Source organism: Triticum urartu, chromosome 7A (genome assembly GCF_056163025.1).
Source record: "Triticum urartu cultivar PI428250 chromosome 7A, HENAU_Tu73, whole genome shotgun sequence".
NCBI classification, from domain to species: Eukaryota; Viridiplantae; Streptophyta; class Magnoliopsida; order Poales; family Poaceae; genus Triticum; species Triticum urartu.
This window is the reverse complement of record NC_141879.1, coordinates 740,041,937-740,055,284: the sequence shown is the minus strand read 5'-3', so window position 1 is coordinate 740,055,284 and position 13,348 is coordinate 740,041,937. Positions and strand designations below refer to the sequence as shown.

Here is a 13,348-nt window from a genome sequence, read left to right as displayed (position 1 = left end):
TCGAGCCTTGTCGATCTCACGGATGATCTTCTTTGGCACTTTTAGCACGATCATGGCGAAAGTTGGTAGCGCAGAGAGGACGCTGCGTACCAGAACCCTCCTACCAGCTAGGTTGAGCAGCCTTCCTTTCCAACCCGCCAGACGCGCCTTAATCCTGTCTGTCAAGAACTGGAAGTGGCTCAGCCTCAGCCTGGCCGTCGAGATCGGCAAGCCAAGGTAGGTCAGTGGGAACCCAGTCAGGGAGCCGCCAAAACCCTGTAGCACTTCCGACAAATTGATGTCATCGCATCTTATGGCTGCCACTGATGATTTCTTTGATTGAGATGCAGCCCCGTTGCTTCTCCAAATTTTGTGAGCAGATGGAGCAGCATATCGACCTCGGTCTTGGATGGGTTGGCGAAAATTACCGCATCATCTGCGTACAGACAGATCCTCATACTCGTACCCCGGCCCGGCAACCGGGCCAGCGTCCCCCTCTCTGTAGCTGCTGCTAGCAGGCGATGAAGTGGGCCAATGGCGATGATGAAGAGAAGCGGGGAGAAAGGGTCTCCCTGACGCAACCCTTGGCGGTGCCAGAACTTCTCTCCTGGCTCGCCGTTCATCAGGATGGAGGAGGAGGCCGAAGAAAGCAACATGGCGATCCAATCCCTCCAACGAGAGCTAAAACCCATTCTCTGCAGCAGTTCCATCAAGTACTCCCAGGAAACTGAATCGAAGGCCTTGGCTATATCCAGTTTGAAGAGAAGGGCCGATTTTTTGTCTCTATGAAGCGCTCTAACACAGCCCTGGACATACTGATAGCTATCATGGATGCACTTTCCCTTTTGGAAAGCGGTTTGCGCCGGGGAGATGAGATCCTTTAGCTTTGGGGCTAGCCTCGTAGATAGAACCTTAGCTATCAGTTTCGTGACGGAGTGTATGAGGCTGATAGGCCTGAAGTGGCCCATCTCTGTTGCTCCGTCCTTCTTTGGCAGTAGAGCTATGAACGCGCAGTTTAGATCATCGAAGTTTGCTCCTGCTGGGTTATAGAATTTGTGAAAAACTGCCATAATATCATGCTTGATGATGCTCCAACAGGTCCTGAAGAAACGCCCGGTGAAGCCGTCCGGTCCAGGTGCTTTTTCAGCCGGAGAGGCATGTATTGCTGTCCACACCTCATGCTCGGAGAATGGTAGATCTAGCCCTGTCATGTCGACTACCTGTAGGTGCAGTTCGTCCCAGTTTATGGTGCAGTTGCGCTGCCGGCTCCTTCCCAAAGCTTCTGTAAAGTGATCGCGCGTGGTCATGGCCTTCTCCTTATGTTCAGTAATGTCAGCGTTGCCCACCCTGATCGAGTGAATGTAGTTCTTCCTCCTTCTTGCTCTGATTTTTGCACGGAAAAATTTTGAGTTTGCATCGCCAGCTTTGAGCCACATGATCCTGGAAGCTTGCCGCTTTCTGGCCCTCTCGATGGCGGCCAGCCCAATCACCTTGAGTTTAAGCTGCTTACGCAACAGGCGCTCCTGCTCCGTCAGGTGCCTGGCCTCCTGTGCCAAGTCCAATTGCAGAATCACTGTATTTGCAATGTGGAACTGCATCTTGGCGCCTCCAAAGAGCGATCTACTTCAGATTTTCAGGTCAGCCCCCACCCTCTGCAATTTCCTATCGATGCAAATGAATGGGCAGTCATGATTCACAGGTCGATCCCAGTCATGCTGCACTGTATCATGGAAGTGCAGGAATTGTGGTCAAAAAAATTTCAAACCTGAACCTAGCTTCCCTAACTGGCGGCGCACCGTTGGCTAGCAGGAGGGGACAGTGATTGGAGAAGGATGTAGAGGCCGCCGTAAGCAACACGTCGGGGAACAGGTTTTCCCATGCGAAATTGCAAAAAACTTTGTCAATGCTGCAAGAGTAGGTGCTTCTCGTTCATTACTCCAGGTGAAATGCCTGTTTCTGCACTTTATTTCTCTGACCCCTGCGTAGTCGATCGCACGGCGAAAACGGCCCATCGTCCTTCTGTTGATCAGGCCGTTGCTTTTGTCCCTGGCTTGATAAATCATGTTGAAGTCACCATTAAGCATCCACGGATCAGATGGGGGAGGAGCCGCGCTTGCAAGTTCAGAAAAGAAGTTTTCTTTCTGGTCATCCTCTGTCGGCCCGTAGACGGTTGTCATCCAAAAGAACTCGCTGTTGCCGATGATTTGAAACTTAACCGTGATGGAGAAGCTAGCGATCATGTGTGAAACTATGTCGACTACTTGTTTATCCCAAAAAATTGCTGCCCCGCCTCGAGTTCCTGTTGCTGGCAAAACAACACAGCCCTGAAGGGAAGGACCCCCTACTTCTACTTCTAATTGTGTGGACCATGATTCGATCTTAGTTTCCTGCAAGTTTAGGATTGAAATCCTGTTTGCATGTGCTACCTCGCAGACGGCCGAGCGCTTTACAGGGGAGTTTAGGCCCCGCACGTTCCCGGAGATGATTCTGAAGTTTGTATCAATCATGGAGACACGAGATTTCTCTTCGTCGACTGACATAGCTACTGAAAATAAACACGAACACACAAGCCTTACAATCCTGCTAGGGACGACGCCGGCCACCAATAGACCCCAAACTCCGGTGCCGCCAAACTACCTCTACCTTACAGAGGACACGACACATTGGGTTAAAACCTAACTCAAGCTGGTTTAAGACTAGCCGTCGATGAAGGCTACTAAGGAGGACTAACATGATCACAACACTAATGCATCCTCGCCGCTTGCTCCGGCCATGCCCGCAGCTATCTTCCGGGCCTCACAATCCAGGCCAGTGAGCCTGGCAATGGCGGCGATGTCGTTGTTGGAGAGAGGCTCCTGGAAACGCTTGAGAAGATCAGCAGCAGCCTTGGGCGTCATCTTGTCCTTAGGTCCGAGCCCGCCGAGCTCCTGGATGAGGTGCATCGCCGCTCTCTGCGCAACCGGAACATCACAGGCCGCCGCTTCCTGCCGAGCACTGCGGCGCGAAGGTACCGAGGTGGCCCGCAGCTTGGGAGGAGCCGAAGGCCATGGCCGCGCCGGGGGGCTGGGCAGCACGGCCTGGGGCACCGGGGCAAAGAGCTCTAGTGCGCCTTCACTACTTTTGCCGTCCGTATCATTGGGAGGGCCGTTGTCCTGCGCCCTTCCAATCTGCAGACTATCGACCTTGTGGGTGATCGCGTCGACATGGAACCCCACCGCGGCCGCCGCCGGCGAGCAGATGGAGGGGCTGGAGAGCGGGGCAGAAAGGTCGGCGATGCACGGGAGGATGTCGTCGTCTTCGTGGAATTCTTCCATCACACCAGAGCGTGTGCGAGCATGCGGGGGCAAGCGTCCACCATCTTCAAAGGCCAGCGGGGAGTTGAGGGCATCGAGCATGGCGTTCTCGATCTCTAGCTGCATGACGTTCGTGCGCGGCGGGGGGAAGAGCGCGCGGCCACCAGGGAAGGAGAAGAAGGCGGCCATGGGGTCTATCTCCTGGGCTTCCGAGCGCGGGGCCACCGTCGTCTGGAGGAGAGGGAGTGGTGGGGTGGCCCGAAGCGATGGCACCTCGGTCGCCGTCTTGCTCTTCGCGCGTCTCCGCACCTGATCGCCGTGCCTCCTGCCTGCCGGAGTCCGGCTGCGCCGCCGTGGCGTCGCCTCGACGACATCAGTGGACTTGCCCTTGGCGTGGCATGAGGTGCCCAGGAACGCATCACGCCACGAGCGTTGCTGGTCACCGGAGCCATCCTCATCGTGGTCGCGCCGGTGTGCCTGAGGGGCCGCCCGGCAAGCAGCAGTGGCCAGCCAACCTTCGGGGCGACGAGACAGCACCTGGCCATCTTCGACACCTCCCATCCAAGATCCCGGCTCGACAACACGCGGGTAGGGGCGGTTGTCGTCGTCGTCGGAGGAGGGGATCCCGCTCTGCCCCGAGTGCGAAGAGCGCGGCGAGAGCGGGGTCCAGTCTTCAACACGATCCACGTGCAGCAGCAGATCATAGCGGCGTACGCCCGGCGGGGAGTAGCCGAGGATCTCGTCGACGCGGCCCGCTCCCCTCTTGAGGACCCAGAGTGCTCGCTTTGTTGGAATGTGCGCGACATCCCAGGTCCAGAGCCAGCATGCGAAGGTCTTCGTGTGGCCCCGCTCCAGCATCCTGCTGTCGAGGCGCTCGATGCGGCCGAAATCGCCGAACGCCTCCTCCGCACCCACGAGCGACCAGAATTGCATTGGGAGATTCTCGACGATGATGCGCACGTGCAGGGTCAGCTTCATGAAGGCGGCGTGGTCGTCCTCGTGCCAGGCGCGGATGAAGAACTTGGCGCCGTCCACCCGCAGCACGCCGCGTCTCACGGCGGCGTCGCGGTGTACCGGGATGTCGAAGTGCACCAGGAAGGCCTCCGGGTGGTGGGAGGTGACACGCAGCTGGAAAGGGGGCGTGCCCAGCTGCGCCTCGATGGCCTTGCCCACCGCCATGGGATTGGTGGCTGGATCCCCTCGGCAGCGGTGAGGGTGACTGCGTGCAGGCGCAGGACGAGCTCCTCGCGTTCGAGCGCGGGTGAGGCGACCACCACCTTGTTGCTGACGCGCGGCCGCTGTGAGTGGTCGCAGCGGAGGAAGCGGTCCATGGCCGGGGAAGCAGAGGTGCCCGGCGATGGGAAGTGAAGGCGCGCGTGCACCGGAGCTCTGGAAGGAGCCGGGATCAGCCGATCACGGGCGGCCCCTCCTGGACCCCCGTTCCTCGGGTTGTGTGAACACTCGCGGGCGAAATGGCCTTGGCGCTTGCAGAGGACGCAGCGGAGCGGATCTCTGCAGTCCTTGCGGCGGTGCAGCTTGCTGAGGCACCGGAAACACTTTCCCTTGAACTTGCTTAAGAAGGCGTCGCGGCCGGTGGGTGCATTGAAACCCTGCTGGCGGTCCGAGCGGCGCTCCCTGCGATGATGCGTATGAACCGCAGGTCCGAGGCCAGCGCGCTTTCCCTTCCTGGATCTGACCTCCGTCTGTCCATGGTCTTCGCCCGAAGAGGAAATGTCGACAGCGGGGGATGGGGCGACCACCATGGATTTAAGGCGTCCGTGCCCAAAAGCAGGGGACGCGCCCAGATCCGTTGGGCCAAGCAGCTGCCCCGGCTGGGACGGGCCACCTCTCTCCAGGAAACGCGGCGTAGAAGCTAGATCTGAACCTACGATGGTTGTGGCCAGTGTTGATGGCGAGGCTGAAGCCCTCGACGGACCGCCCGAAGACGAGGAACCGCGAGGAGAGGGGGGGCTTCCATGCTGCGAGTCAGCTGAGGAGGGACGGGATGGGACGGCGGCCATTGATGCCGGATTTGTGGCCGCCGCGGCCGGAGTGGCCAGCGGCGCAGGGGAGCGGGGGAGCGGGGGGAAGGCAGCACTTTCCTTTGGGTGTTTATTGATAATTGAATAGATGTGTTGGTTATTCTTTACTTGCTAATTATGCAATACTTTTCTACCATTAGACTGTAAAGACCAATACAATGTCCCAAACTATTTAGACTGTGATCTGCCATGTTATTAGAAAGATAAAAAAAAGGAGTTACAAGACCTTTCTACCATTTGAGAAGCTGTGCCATGCAGGAACAGATGAGCTTTAAGATGGGATCGACAATGTGTGCGTATGATAAAAGATGCTCCCTGCGTTAGACATGAACATGAAGGTACAAGGTAGCAAAACAAAAAAGAAACAACAAAACTCCAATCAAGGTGCACGCATGCGTTAGACATGTACTCCCTCCGTTCGGAATTACTTATCTCGGAAATGGATGTATCTAGAACTAAAATACGTCTAGATACATCCATTTCTGCGACAAGTAATTCCGAACGGAGGGAGTACAAAGTAGCATCAGTACATGTGATGGACAGTGGTGGAGTGAGGTTCGTGACAAAAAGATAAGATCGAGTTTTGGTTCTATCTTTACCGTTGCTTTGCACTAGATAATACTGAATTGAGGATGGACGGCATCTAGCAGGAAGTTGCATCGCAAGTCCGCTGGATCCGCCCTCGTTAACGGTGACGCTTGCTACAACACTCACAAGCAAGCACGCTACTGGACAGAGGTAATTAAGGGAGAAGAATCAATCAAGGATATTAACTATCTAGCAGATCGTGCATACTTAATTTATAAGTTTTCTTCTTCCAAAAAGTATCAGAATTATTATAAAAATTCACTAGAAGTATGAAGAACCTCAAACATAATAAAAATTACATCGAGGTCCATGAACCACCAAAGGATCATTGCTGCCGCTAGTACGAGCCGCCGACGCGCCGTTATTGCCGCTGCCATACCGAAGCTGCCTGGCCTCGTCGATGACAGCCGAGAAGTCTACGTGAACGTGCCCCTGAGGACCACCGCTTTCGGAGCCGCAGTCTACGTCATTGAATCATTGAATTGATCTGAAGAACCTGACACCAAATATTGCTATTGCATACGCACGACGAGAAACCTTAACCATGCCGCCCCAAGGAGCTGACAGGAACCTACGCCGGGGCTTCATCTAATCCATCCCAATGGATGAATTTGAGGAGGATCGGAGACCGAAAGACCGACTCAAAGAAGGAGCGATGCCATCAATCCAAACGCCACCCTTGTGAGGACTAAAACCCTACTTATGTACGTACTAGCGGAAGCCGAGACACCAGAATTATCCTTCCCGCCACAGGCCGCCAGAGTGGTTGGCGGATTTTACAAGTTTGTTGATTGCGCATACTCGTCTGCTACTTCAGACCATTTTGTTTTGCGATAACACTACTAGGAGAAAGCTAATGGCTAGGACCTTAGTAGTAGCGCAGGCGTGAGCGCTACTGTTAATTAATAATAGCGTGTGTGGAAGCGCTACAGCTATAGAAGTAGCGGTAGCGCTGGGTAGCCTACAAGCGCTACTGCTATGCGTACCCATCCACACACACTGGTGCTGAACATAGTTGTAACGGCCGCCGGAAAGCAGTGCTACTACTAACATGTTAGCATTAGTGCTCGTTGTAGCCCACCGCTACTGCTATTTGTGCATGGTTTCAACAGGTGAGCCGAACTTAGCAGTAGCGGCGGTCGACATGCCGGCGCTACTGCTACAAAGTTTAGCAGTGGCGTCGTTTCCTATCCCGCGCTACTGGTAAGTCTAACTTATCTTCACCCGCGCGTGGCCCTCACTCTCCCTCTCCACTCCCCATCTCCATCCCCGTCGTTGCCGCCCCTGCATTGCCGCCTGCCGCATTTGCCGCCCACTGCTGCCCCCGTCGCCCCCCGGTATGTCTCCCTCCCTCCCTCCCTTCCTCCGACCCTGTCCCTCCTCCACCCCCCCCCCCCTCCCTAAATCCCACCATCTCCCTCGGATCCTCAACCTCCATCCCTCCCCCCTCCTTCCCTCCTGCAATGCATAAATGGGTGGGTGAAATTAGTTTTTTTGTAATGCTTAGTTTTTTTGTAATGCTTGGATAGATAGATGGATAGAAGATAGATTAAACTAGGCTTTTTTAGTAATGCTTTGGATAGTAAGATGGATGGATGAATGGATAGCTGTTAGGGTTAGAACTACGGTATTTTTGGTAATACAGATTTTTAGTAAAATACTAGATGTGGATCGATTTCGATTCCCTTGAAAAAGAAAGAAGATAAATGGCACTAAGAATGAATAAGTGAATTACAAATAACCACCACATTATACGCTTCCATTTCGATTTGCCATCACATTCCGTTTAGGCAACAAAAGTCTACCGGTTTTCTCGTAAATTTTTCAATAAACCATTATGGCTGGTTTGGAACATTTTAAGCCGAATTCTGGAATGTTGGGCCCACCTGTAAGTGCTGACATGGCAAAAAATGGGCAACATCATTTGTTGACCGTAAAGTTGGACAAATCGTCCAGCGTCAACACACTTATCTCTCTGAAACCTTCTTCTCCTCTTTGGGGAATTCTATTAATGTAGCTGCACTTACTCAAGTAAATAAATGCCCTCCATTTATTCTAATATGATGGTTAGGATTGTTTGGTACTGGAATATTAATTCCTCAAAGTAATAGCATTGAAAGTTGGGGAGTACCATGATTTTGAGAGTAATTTGTTAATCCAGATGGGCAATTAATGTATTACCACTGTGATAAGAGCGTTATTTAATTCCCCCCTAACCACGGGATGTGATGAACATTGCGTGCTTGAACAAGCTGGATACCTTACCCAAGAATCACGGGATGCATCAGGAGGATTTCTTCACATTCCAATGATTAGCAGGGTGTAGTGAGTAAGATATACCAGATCAACTGATCAATTGGTGACTTGTCCGGACAATTGGGAGTGATACAATGCTAGTTTATATGTTTGCATCTAAAACTATTTAAAATTAGGGAGCATATTTTACCTTGCGCGGTCATGTGTCATTTGGTTCGGACGAGTTAACGGAACCACCAATGAGCCTTTCTATATCCTCCTTGTACATCAACCTAATGACAAAACCTGATTTTTAACAATGTAGATATTAAGCAAAACATTATGAAGAAAAGATGTTGAACATGATACCAGAGAAACACGCAGTGCAATATCTAGAGAAATACATGATTTTAAATACAATGATGTTTTAATGAACTATAATATTAAAAAGGCCGGCCTCCAAAGAAGATGCTTACTTTCTAAAGAGTAGATGTAGCGTACAAATGACACATATATATGGAGTGAGCCATAGATTAAAAAAATGCATCCTAACCACGAACCTTTCTTCCTTACACCATACCGAAGCACCAACCGTCCTGGCCGCTTGCCTCTTGCATCGCGGCCTCCGCGCTTCATGTCTCCCGGCCCATGGTTGGCCGCTCCATACGTACTTTCCCCTGCCACGCCGCCCCACCCTGGTCGCCGCTGACCTCTCTGGCGGAAAACCCTATTGGACGCTCGATGCGGCGAAGTGTCGGCGCGCCGCACAGGTCTCGACCGAGGCGGGCCAGCCCATTTAAAAGATAAGCGTGCGTTGCATCCATCCTGGTTTTAGGAACCTTCTGGAAAGTTCCAGCAGGTTTTCCCGGTTTTGGGAACCTTCTAGAAGGTTCCTGAACCGGATTTTTACTGTTTTTGTTTCAGGTTTTTTTTTCTGTTTCCTTTTCTTTTCCATTCTTTTTAGTTTTTCTTTTTTGTTTTCCTTTCCTTTGCCATTTTTATTATTTTTTTCACTTTCTTTTCGTTTAGCTAATTTTTTATTTTATTTTCATTTTCAAGTTTATTTTTTCTTTTTCAACCAATTTTCAGAAATTTAAAAATGTTTCCATTTTTAGATTTTGTACATATTTTTAAAATATTCCTATTTTGCAATTTTTTAAACAAATTCCAAAAGAATTAGGATTTCAAATATTTGTTCGCTTCTTATAAAAAATGTTCCAAAAATTTCTATATAGAATTTAAAATTTTAAAAGTTCCGCGTTTTAAAAAAATCATAAAATGTTCCCAGTTGCAAAATTTGTTCACAAATTAAAAGAATGTTCATATTTTGAAAATATATTTGCAAATTCAAAAAATGTTCGGGAATTTCAATAAATGTTCCTACTTTCAAAATTTATTCACACATTTTAGAAATGTTCATGTTTTTAAAATATATTTTGCAAAATTCAAAAAATGTTTGGGAATTTCAATAAATGTTCCCTCTTTCAAATTTTTCTCAACAATTTTAAAAATGTTCATGTTTTGAAAATGTTTGGAACCCACTTTCAAAATTTGTTTGAAAAGTTAAAAAATATACATATTCCCGAACAATTTTTAAAAGTGTACCTACTTTCAAATTTTGTGCACAACGAAACATGAACATTTGTCGCAAATTCAAAAAAAAGTTCCAGCTTTCCAAATTTATAAAAAATGTTCATATTTTCAAATTTTGTTTGCAAACTCCAAAAATGATCGTATTTTGAAATATTTGTTCACAATTTCGAAAAATGCTCATGTTTTATAGAAAATGTTTGCATCTTTTTTAAAATTATTCGTAATTTCAAAGAATTGAATGTGGGAATGACAGATCAGGGCCACCAGGGGGTCCACTAGTCATATGAGGAGAAGTAACGAAAGGTCCTTTATTGAAGGCACACCCTCTTCATCTTCCTCCTCTGTTCCGGCCGGAGTTGGAGTTGGCGGATGGCGCCGGCAGCACCATGCCGGTGCAGAAGGCACATCAATCTGCGGCTCCCCTTCCCGTTCTTCATCGATCGCCTCCCCGGCCTCATGCGCGCGTGCAGATGAAACAAGGCAAGGCATCAGCAACGGTCGGTCGCAGCCATTTCCATCGAGTCAATGCAGGTTGCTCTGCTCTTCTTCCTTAAAAATTCTGCACTTTTTTTGTCCCGTGCATAGTTGCTTTCACATGGAGCCCGTTCTATGGAAGCGGGTGGGCTGCTTTTTAGAAGTTTGGCCCGTTTTTTCATTAAAAAAATCAAAAAGGGGGGGAGGGATTGACCTTTCTAATGCATATTCTGTCGTACCGGCATGGCCCCACTGATTTGTTTTCGATCGGAGCATCAAGCAGCGCAACCCAGTTCTACTTGACTAAGCCCCGTGCTCGTCCAAGGAGGGAGTTTGCTTTACCCAACTCCCCCTTTTGATAACAAGGCAAAAACCTCCGACCCGACATTCATGAGTTTCGAATGAAGAATGAAGAGTGCCCTGCCCCTCTTTTTTTTTCTCTAAATCTTAGATTTGGAAGTTGGTAAAGACCCACCCCTTGTTTAAGTCAGAATGAGTCCCCGAGACATTGGCTTCCGCCAACAGTGAACTATTAAGGATCGCATCCCGCGCATATTCTACATTATAGCCTGCAACTAATTCAGCTTCCGCTTCTGGGAGATCAGACGGAGCTCGATTAGTTTCTGCTAGACGAGGAATAAGGAACATAACCAATACGGGGAACAAGGGAATACCGGACCATATCTGCTTTTGCGCCAGGACTATCTCACTCGAATTACAGGGACCTACACATATTAGTACAGTATACCGGGGTCCCCGGCCAGAACCACACGTGCAAGTTTCCCTGCATGTGGCTCGTCCGTGCTTTTATCCGAGGCGCTGCCTGCGACTCTGCATGGGAGAAGAGGGCTGGACTGCAAACTTTCGTGTTCAGAGCATTGCATTGTCTAAGGGAGTAGGGTGAGTAAGCTGCGCCTACCAAGCTAAGATTTCGTCGAAAAGGCGTCACTGCTTCCTTTTCGGCGCCTGCCCTTTATTTAGATGTTGGGGCAAGGCAAGCCCAAGGAAAGTCTAGGTTGGCGCTCCATCTCGGCCGGCATCCTGCTCTCGAGAGGGTCTGGTCCTTGAGCGAACTAGTCATGTGCTGTGTTGCCCCAACGCAGGGGCATTTGGTGAGGAGCTACGGTCCGGTGGTTGACAAGCCACTGATCGGAGGTGACTGGACTGGAGTGCTTTCATCAAATGATGCATGTGGGCTGAGCCATTCCCATCCCAAGTGGTGGCCCGATTCGGCCTGGCCTGGTCGGAAAGAGATTCTAAATCTCGAATATGCGCACCGAGAATAGATATCTATGTTAGCTAGCGGGGGCGGGCTTTCCCCTGGTAGTCCCGCTGCGTCCTCTGACAGTCCGTCTTGTCTCATCTTTCTTTGGCTATACTCGTAGCCAGCCATATTAGCTCCACATTCCACCCTTTTGGATTTCTTACGAAAAAGGCAGTCATCAGTCGCCCCCTTTCCTATTTAGCTTTGCTTGCTTCCTATTATGAGAATAGGTCCCGGTTCAAGCGGCCCGCCTTTCATCATCATCTATACCAGCTGCCACGCACGATCCCATAGGAACGATTTCATCGCCCTAAGAAGCAGAACGCGCCATCACCTACAGCCCTTTCCTCTGCTGGGGACTTTCACGAAATGAAAACGGGCGGCATCATCGTATGCTCGACATTAGTTGCCCTGGTGTATATCCCGGAGTACTCCTATGGCCGATCTGTCACCCATACATGAAGGCCTTGGCCCCGTCCCGTGTGGAGGATGCCCCCCTTACGGCACGGCTTAGTCTGTTATTTTCTTTTGTCGGAGTGGATTCGGACCGCCACTTCTCTGAAAGCATGGTTCTTGCCTCCCTCTCTCCTCCCTCCTTGGAGCTCATCCATTCGTTGGGTGATCCCTTGCTCTCACATTCGAGTGTTTGCTCGTCGTTTAGGCCAGTGAGTTACATTTTTGCTCATTGCAGTCGCCTCCGGGGTTCTTCACACCTGGGTAGTACCAGGACACTTGTGCCCCGGACTGCACTGCCCGCCCTATGACCCAAAACTCAAAATGAGCCTTGCGACGAGACGCGGACATTCCTCATGCTGCGGTTCCCTCCGGTCCGTTCCCGGGTTGGGTTAGGGGAAGATCCGAGCGATTGCCTTCGCGGATCCAAACGTGCTCACAAGGCGCACAATAAGAATAAGACCAATAGAGACTTCATAAGGGACCATTTGAGCTGCAGATCGTAATGCTCCTAGAAAGGCATATTTCGAATATAAAGGACGTTCCCAACAATCCACGAGAATATTATACCCAACTATGAACCGTACGAGCACATCCTCTGTCACCCCCACCGCGCTTATGGCTCTATACCCCAACCCAACTTGCTCTGGCCCTGGGTCCTCCCGCATCTCTTCCTCGGTAAGCGGACCGTGGAAGCTGGGGAGTATCCGCTTGGGACTGATAGAAAACAGCATATCTTTTCCCTCCTGACCCCTATAAAAATCTAGTGGAAGTCCGGTCGCGTCGGAGACATCTTTATCTGATTTTGAGGCTTCGTCGTCCGGCTCCTCCAAAATTATGTTAGGATCGGCTAGCTCATCCTCATCATCTGAAAAGAAAACAGAGACAAAACAGATTTGTTTCAATGACATATCTAATCAGACTGAAATTGATGTCGAAGACACGATCATTCACATCAATTGAATGCAAGCAAGATAGCTTGCTTACTCTCCATCTAGCGTGCGTTGGCGGCAAGGAAGGAGGCATTGAAAAGACTAGACCATACACATTAATTAGTACAAGAAAGAGGCATTCAGGAAGCGACTAGTCGCTTCTGGTGAAGCTTAACAAAGGCCGACTACTACATAGAGACAACTACTACCAGTCATGAGCGATAGTGAAGCCGTCAGAGGCAGAAGCTGTCGCTTGACGGACGAAGCCGAGCCGATACGATAGGTGGGCGAAGTGAGCGAGACCAAGACGGGCCAGACGTGGAGTGGTGAAGGGGGCCTACTATACGTATACGTGATTAGTAAGCGGTTCAAGACATCGAACGAAAAATCAAGTGAACTAACGAACAGTGTGATTGATCAGACAAGTACCAAGGAGCAAGAAAACGTATGCGCTTTAGCAAGGGATGAGCGCGAAATCCGTTGCTTGTTCTCTCG

General features: G+C 50.4%; 1 protein-coding gene across 1 annotated transcript; it reads right to left on the bottom strand.

The window, feature by feature from the left end:
* Nucleotides 1–2,714: 2,714 nt before the first annotated feature.
* LOC147962568 (uncharacterized) lies at nt 2,715–4,603 on the bottom strand. Its single transcript, XM_087534233.1, has one exon. It carries the CDS (start codon nt 4,449–4,451, stop codon nt 2,715–2,717), a length of 1,737 nt encoding a protein of 578 aa, XP_087390359.1. The 5' UTR covers nt 4,452–4,603.
* Between the last annotated feature and the right edge of the window lie 8,745 nt (nt 4,604–13,348).